This window comes from Pollicipes pollicipes, unplaced genomic scaffold (genome assembly GCF_011947565.3).
Source record: "Pollicipes pollicipes isolate AB1234 unplaced genomic scaffold, Ppol_2.1 Scaffold_7231;HRSCAF=8579_pilon_pilon_pilon, whole genome shotgun sequence".
Lineage (NCBI taxonomy): Eukaryota > Metazoa > Arthropoda > Thecostraca > Pollicipedomorpha > Pollicipedidae > Pollicipes > Pollicipes pollicipes.
Genome location: NW_023597034.1, coordinates 45,185,897 through 45,197,832, shown reverse-complemented (window position 1 = coordinate 45,197,832; position 11,936 = coordinate 45,185,897). Strand labels below are relative to the sequence as shown.

General features: G+C 51.2%; 1 protein-coding gene across 1 annotated transcript in view; it reads left to right on the top strand.

Moving 5' to 3' along the window:
- Nucleotides 1–266: 266 nt before the first annotated feature.
- The window catches only part of LOC119109210 (TWiK family of potassium channels protein 7), a 38,791-nt gene continuing 27,121 nt past the window's right edge, over nt 267–11,936 (top strand). Inside the window, exon 1 of the mRNA XM_037232804.1 lies at nt 267–1,140. Coding sequence (XP_037088699.1) covers nt 441–1,140 — 700 coding nt within the window. The 5' untranslated portion in view covers nt 267–440. The remainder of the gene's footprint in view (nt 1,141–11,936) is intronic.

Sequence of the window (11,936 nt, the reverse complement as noted above, 5' to 3'; positions counted from 1 at the left end):
GTGCGGTACTCGAGCCCACCCTGCCGTAGCCCTAAAAGTCGCATGGGAATCACCTCGATGGCGTAAAATAGCATCTCATTCTGACCACGTGTAGGGCATTCCTCGACCGAACAGGGCCACATGTTGCCGGCCCTGGCCCGGATGCCGGCCTGATGTGCCCGGACCGACCGGTGACGTCACAGGTCGCTGGCGTTTGACACGGCCGGCGTTGCTATAAATGCGCCCCAGGTTACTGGCAGTCGGTGGCCGGAGACTGGCCAGTTGGGTGTGGCGCCGACGGCGGGTCGCGCTCCGTCGAAGACGTCCAGGCAGCGTGCAGGGAGCGTGCGCGGAACCCTCCAGGGAGCGATCAAAGTGCGTCCAGGGAGAGTTCAGTCCGCCTCCAGGGAGCATTCGGAGTGTGCCCCGAGGAAGCAGCCCCGGCTGCCTGACAGCAGACTATGGCGGACCGCGTGTTCCCGACGCCGCCGCCGCGTCGCAAGAACTCGGCTGATCATGCGGCGACGCCGCCGCAACCGCGGCGGCCGCCGAAGCTGGACGTGGTGGCTGCGTCTTCGCCGCCGCCCGGCCGCCGAGCTGACCTGGAGGCCGGCCACCGTCAGCCCGGGCCGGCTCAGGCCGAGCCCTGGGGCCTCACCATGCCCGCCGTGCTTTCCAGCATGGACAAGACCAAGGTGGCCTCCTACCTGCAAAGTCGCATGAAGGACGTGAAGGACGGCGCCTTTCAGACGGCAAAAAGCAGCCTCAGCTTCGGCGAGCGCTTCACGCTGGCCGTGCTGGACAAGATGAAGCGGTGGTCGCGACGCGGCTTCACCCACATCTTCCTCTTCGCCGTGCTCATGTTGTACAACGCGATCGGCGCCTGTGTGATGATGATCCTGGAAAAGCCGGCGTCCGGGCAGCACAGGGACCTAAATCAGCTGAAGCTGGACGTGGTAGAGCGTCTGCTGAACAGAACAGATCCCGAGGCGGTCGTAAACGCGACGGAGTTCCGGCTGGAGGTGCAGAGTGAGATCGATGCCCTCCTCGAGACGTCTTTTGAGCAGTTTAACCTGTTGCGCTGGCACCCGGACCCGGATGACAACCCGTGGGGCTTCTGGGGATCCATGTTCTTCTGTTTCACCATTCATTCGACCATTGGTGAGTACGATGCCATGCTACTGATCACCTGTTGGGAGTTCCAGGAGCTACAAATGCATTTATAAGCAAAGTTTCCGTCTCACAGATGTGTGGGCTGTACTCGTTATTTTGCGTATTCGTTAGGCAGGGGTGACAATTGTTCGCGAAGCTGCGATGAACGATAAGCTTTTAGGACAGGTAGGTGCAAGGTTGGGCTCGCTTCGCTCAGCATGGTGTGATTATGTTTCAGCATCAAAGCTCACACGCCCCGACTGATTGGCATGTTCTTATTTTTGCACGCGAAACCACAGACAGAGTACCTGTGGTGAGAGGCGGTCTGTAGGTCGGCATGGAAATTATGACACGTTGTTCCAATTTGCACGCCAGTTTGTAAGGTGGTGGCACGATAGTCGTAATAGTGCAATATTTTTACATTGAGTTAAACGTGGCTGAGTTCATCACCACTGCCATCTTGTGCGCCTGTTGATCGTTGGGAATCCTCACGGGTCGACATTTCATGCGGCATACTGGGTGAAGCGTATGTGAAGGGACCGTCGGATCAGGCATGCAGTCTGCTGTCGCGGTATTGGCTCTCCTAGATACCGACAGCGGTGGTGAATCATGTCAGCCATTATAAGACGAACGCTTCGCGCACCGTTTCGTTCCACGCGGCGTCATAGGCTAATTACAATTTTCCGAAATATGGGAGCAGTTGTTTATGATTTTACCGTCTCTCGTCATTGCGCAAGCCAATGCTTGTGCGGATTACGTTGCCAGAATGGGTCATGTGGCGGAAAGGAGATTTTCATTGGCTTTCCGCTTTGCATGGGCTTTCCCATGCCAGGATTCGCACGGGCAGATGGACTGGAAGTAAAGAGCACGCTGCTCCCAGGGCTATTGCTCCGGCATTCATTTTGGCTCAGTCGGGGCTCAGTGTGGTGCGTCATTTTTGCGGCCCAGATGCCAGGCTGACGGCAAGCGTGAGTGATACGCAGGTATTTCAAGCCTCTCGCCACATTCCCGCGGTGGCGCGCTTACCTTTGACCTTTGTGTCTAAAGTGAGTTCGTGACGAGCCGGGAGGCCACGTCGCGGAGTCCATTCATTTGACCCACCACTGCAGCGTTGCCGCTGGCCACCGCTCAACGGCACGATGGGCGTCACGCGCATCTCTCGCCCCCAGTCTCCCAGGCGCGGCTCCCGATGGAGCGTTTGGTGGTCTCCGCCAGCTCTCATGCCGTCCAAGCTTCTAAGCTTCCGTGTGCCAATGCCGAAATCCAATCAGTTTTGACCCGCGACGCTCAGCTAACAGCTGAGTTTTTGGCGACCGCAGGCCAATACGTCAGCGATATTGCGACACAGCACTTGCAGCGCATGGACGTTTTGAAAGCCAAGTTGCACGGTTCTTTGTTCGTCAGGACCTTGAATGGTCATAAAGCCACTCTACCATGCCAATTAATTCCGTTGAGCTGGCATTAGAAACTTTGCGTCAGCTGCTTCAAACAGGACATCGTGCCGTCAATGTGCAAAAAACAATGTGTCGTTTTGAACACAGCTGATATGGCCGGAAGACGGACGCTCCCCACGGGTCGTCGCTGCCGCCAGTGGGTGTCGCTCCCTGTTCACACACGCTGTTCACGCGTTTGAATCGGGTGTGCCGTCTAGTCCCGCGGCGTCTGGCGCGGCCTCTCCTCAAGTCACTGGTGCTGGGAGGCAGCTGCAGCGCGCCGCGAAGGGAGGGGCGTCACCGGTGAGGAGGAGAACACGGGAGGCCGTGGAGAGGAGAAGGGCCTCGATGTCTGACTGACTGGTGGCAACCAAAGGGGAGGTCACCCACAGGTGGCCACGCGGGCGGTGGGATGAGTGTCCACTGCGCTGTCGAGGGGTCGAATCTACTGGACAACCCTTCGACCGTGCGAGAAAGAACCGTGCTCCGGTGGCTCATGTAGACAGGGGACGTTACGGGCACCATGAGCCCACCTGAGCCCGCACTGATAAATCCCGCACGCGGCTCGTCGAGGCGGGCGAGAGCAATCTGGCGCACCCCGCCGGCCCGTCTATGAAGCGGGTCCGGCTACCGGTGCCGCTCTGAATATGCTTCATCGACGCGTCTAACCCCCCTGGCGTGATCAAGATATGCGACACGTCGGACTTGGGACGCCTCAGCGAGCGCCCGCGGCCGACGGGGTGAGCGCGATATGACGGGTCGGCCGCCGGAGTCAGCCGGGCACGCGCCGCCAGAACAAACAGCAGAGCCGGGGCTCGCGACGGGCGGGCGACTCAAATGGGCCGCGGCCGCCCCGCTGAGTCAGCGCCACCGCGTGCTGCCCGGCCCGCCCTCATCAGCGGTGCACGCGTCAGCCGTCACCTGACCCCGATTAGAAGCTCAGGCCGCGGCGGTGGCGCCAGCTAGGTCGCCGGCCGTCCAGCGGCGCGACTGAGGCGCCAGCTGTGATGCGCCCTCGTCGGCTGAGGCGGATTGCCCGGCGTCACCTGAGGCAGAGTGTCCGGCGTACACCTGAGGCAGAGTGTCCGTCGTCATCTGAGGCGGAGTGTCCGGCGTCCAGGCTGAGGCGGACTGTCCGGCGTCGGCTAAGGCGGAGTGCCCGGCGTCACCTGAGGCAGAGTGTCCGGCGTCATCTGAGGCGGAGTGTCCGCGCCGGCTGAGGCGGACTGTCCGGCGTCGGCTAAGGCGGAGTGCCCGGCGTCACCTGAGGCGGATTGCCCGGCGTCGGCTGAGGCGGAGTGTCCGGCGTCGGCTGAGGCGGAGTGTCCGGCGTCGGCTGAGGCGGAGTGTCCGGCTTTGGCTGAGGCGGATTGCCCTTATGTCTTGTGCCCTTGGCGATATGTCTGGCATCTTCCGAAGCGCCAGAGGTGTCCAGGATCGATAGGTATGTTTGCTGTGAGGAAAAATTTTCCAAACCTCTAAAATGACCATTGCTTTCAGATGCGTGTGACTGTCTATTAAGAAGACGGAACAAGTATCACTCACACTTCCACCAAAATCATTGAGTGCAAAACACCCTTCCTCGTGTCGCCCGAGCCCTCGCGCCTGCCAAAAAAAACTACCAGTCAGCTCTCTCCCATGAATGCAGACGCACGCGGAAAACGGCTCATAAGACAACCCAGGGCGGCTGCCAATGAGATCAGAGGATTGGCTAACACAGTCCCCTTTCATGCGTTCCCTTTTGCCCCTGTCAGATCTGCAAGGCCTCACCGTCGACCGATACCGGGAATTAAGTAGGAGGACGTTTCCCGCGGCGAGGAAAGGGAATTCGTCGACGGGATGACTTGAGCTGGCGTCAAGGCGCCATTCTCAGTCCCATCCGAAGGTCTTTGATCAGGGATGGATATGAAAATAGCATAGCGCGGTTTGTGCAGTCTTCACCCGCAACTGTGCTCAAGAGGTCGTGGCTTTGAGCACTGCAATGCCCCTCGTGATTCATCACGTGCTGCTACAACTGACACTAGATACCTCAATGCCCTGCATAGGGGTGTCGTTTTCCGAACTCGTTTTAGGGCTGAGCTGACAGTAAGGTTGGCCGAAAAGGGGATGCTTCACACCTGTGGGAGTTTTTTGAACTGAAATAGCCATCTCAAAGATCACTTGGTGCAGTTCACAGCTCTGCCTTTCTCAAGATCTAAACCCCTTTAGTTTCTGAGCTAAACGCCCACGAAGATAGGCTGACTATTTCGGGCAGACCATTTCAATATGAAGCAAGCGTCCATGACGTCATAGTAACGTCATTCAAATCATGACATTTATTCAGCTATTCGGCGAGAGAGAGAGAGAGAGAGAGGAGAGAGAGAGGAGAGAGGAGAGAGAGAGAGAGAGAGGAGGAGATGGAGAGAGAGATGAGAGAGGGAGAGAGACGAGAGGAGAGAGAGACGAGACGAGAGAGAGGGGAAGAAGAGGGGAGAGAGAGAGATGGAGATGAGAAGTCACGAAAACAAAGCATTTAGCGGGTAAGAAGTGCCCGAACTAAAACTTGCGTTTGCTGGGAAAGCAATATGGATAGAACGCGTCGTGCGCTAACTGCCCACAACAGATGTCGGCATCTAACACGCATTCTGCATTTGAAGAGATTAAACAAACATCGGATATGGTGTAGTAATCTCACCTTTAAATTTGACACCTATTATTCTAGGAAGTGGGCAAGCAAAGAGGCGTAGTTACGCCAAATTAATTGGGAGAAGGGCTGAGCAACGAAAAATGAGTCAACCTACCAACAAAAAAAAAAAACGCACGAAAAACACCTCTCCAGATTCGAACTTCTCTCTTCTCGAAGCTGTGGGGCTGGAACCTATGTTGGGGTGGGAGGCAGGGGGCTGAGTGAGGCTCGGCAAAAATCCTTCCGAAGGTCTTCAAAATAAATTCGTAACGTTTGAAGATAAGACTGTGGCGTATTTTTCAAAAATAATTTTGAGGCTGTCCTCGGCACAGATTAACAATAAAAGCACCACAAAAATATAGATTGTCCCTTTAATCTGCCAGTCCCTTCACCCGGTTCCAGCCTCACTTCATGGTGCTGTAAAATTTTGTTCGTTCTTATCAGTCTAAAAATCGCTCAGGTGAAATATGTGACAACTGGGGTACCTTCTATATGTGCGAATTGTTGTCCTAAAAGGCTCAAATGTATTGTTTTAGATGTGTGATAATTTTCGTCTGCCCGTTGGTCACCGCTAGAATCAGCTGCGAGGTCGGGGCGGGGCCAACGCCGCGCGGCTTATGAAGACTGCAGCACCGGGTGTGGAGGTTGTTTTTTGCAAGGATTTGCGAACGCACATGTTCAAAGCTACATTAAATAATTTTTCTCACTCACCGAATCTGGCTGAATGTTGAGCATGTTGTCGGCAACTGCGATTTGCCGCATACAGGCTCGCTGTTTTATGTGCCAATGTTTTTCCAATGAATCAACGAATGGCTCGGTCACGCGAATGTTTTTTACCCAAGGCTGCAAATGTTTTAAATGCATCCACACTTACTGGTGTCTTTCCACTGTAAAAATAGCATGCCGATACTGTGCTTGCCGGCATGTAGTGCAATTGCGGTGGAAATGTTCTCCTCGGGAAAATGCCTTGAACTCTTAATGGATTCCGAGCCCTACAAGTTTCACTAGCTTTATTCGCTTACATCTTTATTCAGACATGAAACGGTGCGTTTGTTTTTATAAGCAGACGCAGGGAAACACGGTTTAAGTCAGCGATGTTCGCCTCACAGCAAACGGTTGTGAGGAAAGTCACAGATCAAGCGAGTCTTAACGTTAAGCAGGCGAAGTTCCTTGCTTATATTTTTGCCAGTACGGATCGCACTTCTTTGAAATTTTCAGTAATATGTAGCGCACTTTTTTAAACGTTGTCGCATGATATTTTGGAAAAATCTCAATGCAGGCTGTCTGATCAGCGGTCACATTTCTGCAGTATTGCAATATTATAACTACTTCGCTTCCCCACGTAATTAACAAGAACCACATAAAATAATAACGAAATCGCAGAAAGCTGAAGACGATGGGAAGGAAACTGATAACAACCTGACGCTGGAAACAACTGATACTGACGCAGGCGACGGCTGCTTTTACGTTAGTGAGCATACTATCGATAAATCATCAGGCGATCTCGTCACCGACGCGCAGGCGAGCCTGCGATATACTGGGAAACTACGAATACAATTTTCTAAGACCGCTCGCACGAAGCCCTCCCAATTGGCACTTAAGCTCACTCATGGCTGGTGCATGCAGCCCCAGATAAATGTGGCGTCGCGAGGATGCAAGATGAAACGAAAATGGGGAAAAAGGGCGTATGCTTCCTCTTTCCAGCCCCCAGCGAAGGACGTAGGTAGCACGACCGCTCTACGGTGTACTTTTCGTGCTAACTCACGCTCACGTGATTAACGTGTTCAGGTTCACGTATTAAAGGCCTATTTTCACAAATCGGTGAATTAAATTCTATCGGGCTAATGTTGATGAGCTCAGCGTCAAACAAAAGATTGTTTAATTGTCTTAAGCTGATCCACTGCCCGTTTTCTGTTCAGAGAAGCGAAACTCGCACGGCGTGCCGGATCAAGGTGTTCGTGCACGGTACGTCGTGAGCTTTCCGACTTTCGCAGCATGCTCTGTGGTTACAGAACCTCAATCGATGACGTGCCGGATTCATAACTGAATGGTTGTGTGTTCGAAGCGAAGAAGAGTTTTTGACTGTCTACCAGGTCATTATGAGATATGGTAAGCTGTTTACCATCAGCCGATACATGCCGTTAGTGTCATAAGGTTTACAACTACTCGGGAAATTCTTGCTGAAAGTTCGGACACAACGCTCGTTGAAATATTAAACACGTTCATTATTGTGACACCTGTGCCACGCTACCTTCATTTACCGGCAGCCAAATATTTGTTGCAAACTAGAAATCTAGGCAACGTTGTACATCAACCGTGTCTTTTTTGCACTGAACTTTGCTCGACCCGGTATCTACTACCCTGAACTTTTCAATAGTTGACAATGATTGTGCAAGACGCTGCATCAGGATAGCGCGCAATAGACTGCAAAATTCGCCGTTTTTCTTACTTGAGCTGTGCGGAAATGAATCCGGGCTCAACAGCTGACTGGTGGCGAGGCCCTGGGGACTTCAACGATTCGGGATTGATTCAGACCATCAGACTGCAAGAGAAGAGTGCTCCTTCGTGTGCAGCATATAATGCTACCACCTAACAATCAGTAGTATTACGTGTCCAAGCCAAACTTAAGTTGAAATGTGTTCATTTAGCACTTGGTCATGCTGGTGAAGAACTGGCCCGCAAGAAATTAAACTGCCATGCATTAAGACTGGCATGAAATAATATGACATGCGTTCATTCAGCAGAAATTGGCTCACACCTCAGGCGCGCAAAAACGATTTAATATTACGCGTACATGTGGTGGTCCCATTAATGGCGCACGCATTTTCAACACGACACTTACAACACATTCATCCCCGCCTATAACGGGATTTCGCCATCGAGCTCCAAAAGGGATAAAGGGGCAACACGAAATGAAATGATTAGGCTTTGGCTCCCCAGGCGGTAATATTGGCACAGACAATTTGCACCACTCTATAAGAAAGGCAGCATAATCTGGCTTTCAATATGTATGGACTGTGTGAGACACATCTTATATAACCGCCATGTCAATTTATTTGAAATCTGAGCACCACTATGACCTTCAGGCTGTTTCGAAGATAAAATTCCCATCGTAGGAAACCTGGTGGATTTGGCACTTTTGTCGCCGTGGGTGCCATGGTCTAACTGTATGGATTTATTGCCAGATGGTTTAAAGACCCTTTGGCATAGTTGCTTGGATGTTTGACAGACAAGCAAACCAGCAATGAGAATATATAAAATTTTCCATAATCGGAGCAGGCGCGCAGCCTGAAAGTTTTTTTCAGAGACCGCCCGATGTCTTCGAATGTACCATTTCATGAGACCGAACTCCCTGCGACTACCCCTTTCTTACTGTCCACTGCTACCCATGCTCGTATGGATCCCGGAGGAGCCTTTAAGGGATTTTTGTACTCTTAACTTGAAGGTACGCAATAAAGTAACCAATGGGGTGAGCGCCATGGAGCTATGCCCCCCCCCCCCCCTGGAGGTCGCGGGCCCCTTTGCCAAGTTTTGGTGGCTTAAGATACCCGCAGGGCTTCTAAAACATAAAAACGGCACTGAGCCATCAAAATAGGACCCTCAGCCAAAAACGGCCTTTCGAATAAATCAATCCAGGCCTATTTGTATAAGAGATGTATTCCACTGGAGATTATCTTAAGACATCTGGACCCCAGTACAGGGCTGCTTGGATGTTAAGACTCGTTGAAAGACACTTGTAACAGACACTTTGTCCTCCCTTCGGTCAAATCCTGGCTACGCCACTGAAGGGGCGTGTATAACCCTTGACCCCAAGAGGGCCCTCAATAAAGGCCAAGGCTTTGTGGAGGTTCTGTTTTTAGGCCTAGCATTTTGCAAACAGGGACTCTTTGGACGTAAGGAAGGGTCTCTTTTGGAAATAAGAACTTCAGGAGAACCGCGGATTCTGTCCACTTTTTCCCAAAGCTGCGAGGATGAAGTCCAAGTTGGCGGGGAGGGGGGGGGGGGGATCAAGCTTCTTCCAAATGGATAGAAAACTACACCCCTGCTTTTAGGCTAATATCATGGCAGCGATAATGATACAAGGTTGGTTCAAACGACGCTGCACCCATACTTTTACGGAAAGCAGTTCAAAATTACGCAAGCTGTTCAGTGCGGTAACGAAGAACATTATTCACATAGATAAGACAGTAAAAATAGCCTTATTAGAACAATCTAGAATCAAGAAACTCTTACGACAATACGAATGTCCAAAAAGAATACATCTTAAAGAGCACGCGATATCGAAATATCCATAAGAATGTATAGGAGCAGCATGCGCAGTTCCTCATATCCAACGCCAATCATAGGCTCTCTGAATGCGCTGAAGGTGGACAGCCAGTGGGATGGCGCCTAGGTCTGCCGTATGGCACCGTAAGACGCTTTGAGCAAATCACCGCTGTGGCGCTCGTATTTGACTTAGATTTTGGACAAGATTAATTTCTGTACTATTCTCACCGCAAAGTGAATGAACTGTCCTGGACTGATATGCTGTCAATCTCCTCTTTCACTTATCGAAGGATTCGTGGTTGTCCGTGCGCTCTTTTGTACCGAAACCTAAAACTGAGGATGCTTTGTGAGAGAAGTGAGAGCTGCGTGATCCTCATGGATCCTCATGCAAAACTCGGGACTCGGAAAAGGAAATGCTGTGGTACAAGACGCATCTAGCATGAGGACAGCATAATTACATCTTTTTTATGCTAGCTAATGCCATACAATTTATTTACCCGAAGCGAAAACTAAAATTCGTTTTAATGCTAGCACAAAGGCATTTGGGCGCGTACGGTTCCAAAGTCCACTGGGGCACCAAAAGATGTCTTTTTGATCATGGGCCGGACGAATGCGACAAAAACAAGAGGCATGTGTTAAAGTGGTGCCGTTAAGCATGGCACTTCAGCGACGGTTGTTGTCATCCAAAACAATGGTTCGTTGGGATGCTACACATATTTCTGCGATTCATTCCTTGTGCGGCGCCAGAACCGGTGCCAAATCAGGGTGGACTTTCGCCCGAGGGCATTTATCCTCATGCAGTGCCAAACAGTTCAGTTGAATGCCAAAAAGTCCACTACCAGCGCCTATGCCATTCCCATCGTTTTTGTACTGCGCATTTTAAGCATGCGCTTGAAGCAGGCTGCTTTAAGCCTCAATCCATTTAGTCAATCTGCATTGTGCATCATGGGATATTAAACAGGCTTAAGCGTTGTGGGACGTTATTGATTATGATGACGCTGATTACAACTGTTGATGCTAGGACATTTTTAAGATTACAATTTTGGCACAACGCCAGCTTCAGACCAAAACTTAAGCACGTCGCTCGCAAAGCACGCCAAAATCGTAACATAAATTAAGCGCCACTGTTTTACACGTGGTGCATGCCCTAATAATCTCAAGAAAGAGAATTGGAGCACACTATGAAATTTGGCCGAATGGCTTGGTCCCAAAGTCCGTGACTGGATTTGTCAATGTAGCCAGGCGTTTGCGCATGCACCAACACAAGAACACCACATGTACCAACACAAGAACACCGTTCCCTTCGTAATAAAAAGTCGTGTTTGCTCCCACCGCCAGATACAAATCGTAGCTGCTAAGCGGATAAACGATGCAATTAACTTTATACACCTAGGGCTGTAGTGCGCGCAAAGGTTTGAAAGGTTTAACTGGAAAGCTCCGGAACAGGGGAATGACCTAACTCGTTCATAACTAACCCAGTCCCCATGCTCCACAACCAAATGCATGCCACCACCCATGGCCACCATAGAAGAGTGTCTTCGGCGCCCCAAGGCGGTCTCTAGAGGAGCGCCTTTGCTTTCTGATCAGAGGGGGCACGTACCTGCAGTTCTCCCCCAGTTTGGATTCGCTCCTGCATGACTGCTACGCTGCTTAAACTAAATACTAGGTTTAGTTCCCTTACATGTGAATTATAAGTTGCCTTTCCTTCAAAAATGGGATGAACTCTTTGAAGAAAAATGTGTGGGGGAGGGTCTAGGTCATCGGGCCCTCGACCCGACCCCCTACCCCTACTCCCAATCATTTACAAATTGACACCTCTGATTCTTATCCAAATATGTTCTCGATGGCGTTCGGTTTCATTATCTAAGTTAAGACATCACGCACGTACTGGTTAACTCGTCAATTGTCTCATTCGTCTCACACCAAAAACGCGCCTTATTCCTGTGTCTTATTTCTTCCTATTCCGCTCCGTCCACGTCCATGCACAAGATGTAGAAGTTCGCGGGTTTACCGCCAACGTCCGGACGTTTGCGCGGGACTGGGATCGGCTTTCATGTTCTCATTTTGTCTTTGCGATCATTGTTTACCATCAGCTGACTTTTTACGAGCGAGTCCACAGCCCGGGCGTGGGTTAACGTCAACTAACCGGAAATTGTGTAGCTTTGGGAGCTGAAACGGCCGCCTCGGCCAGTCACGCTTCTGACAGCCTCATATCGTTACAATGGTTGATCGTGCCACCATTGGGTTTTATAAGAAGCGCAATTCTTTGCAAATTACGGTGCAATGTTTTTAAAACACTGAAGTCCTGGCTGTTTGATCAGCGGCACATACCTGTTTTGATGCATGTCACCACTACGAAACCGCATTCAATTGACATGGGAAACGAAAAAATTCTGTCACCAACAAGCTGTAGAACGCGGGGGAAAAACAGGCCTAGAGCC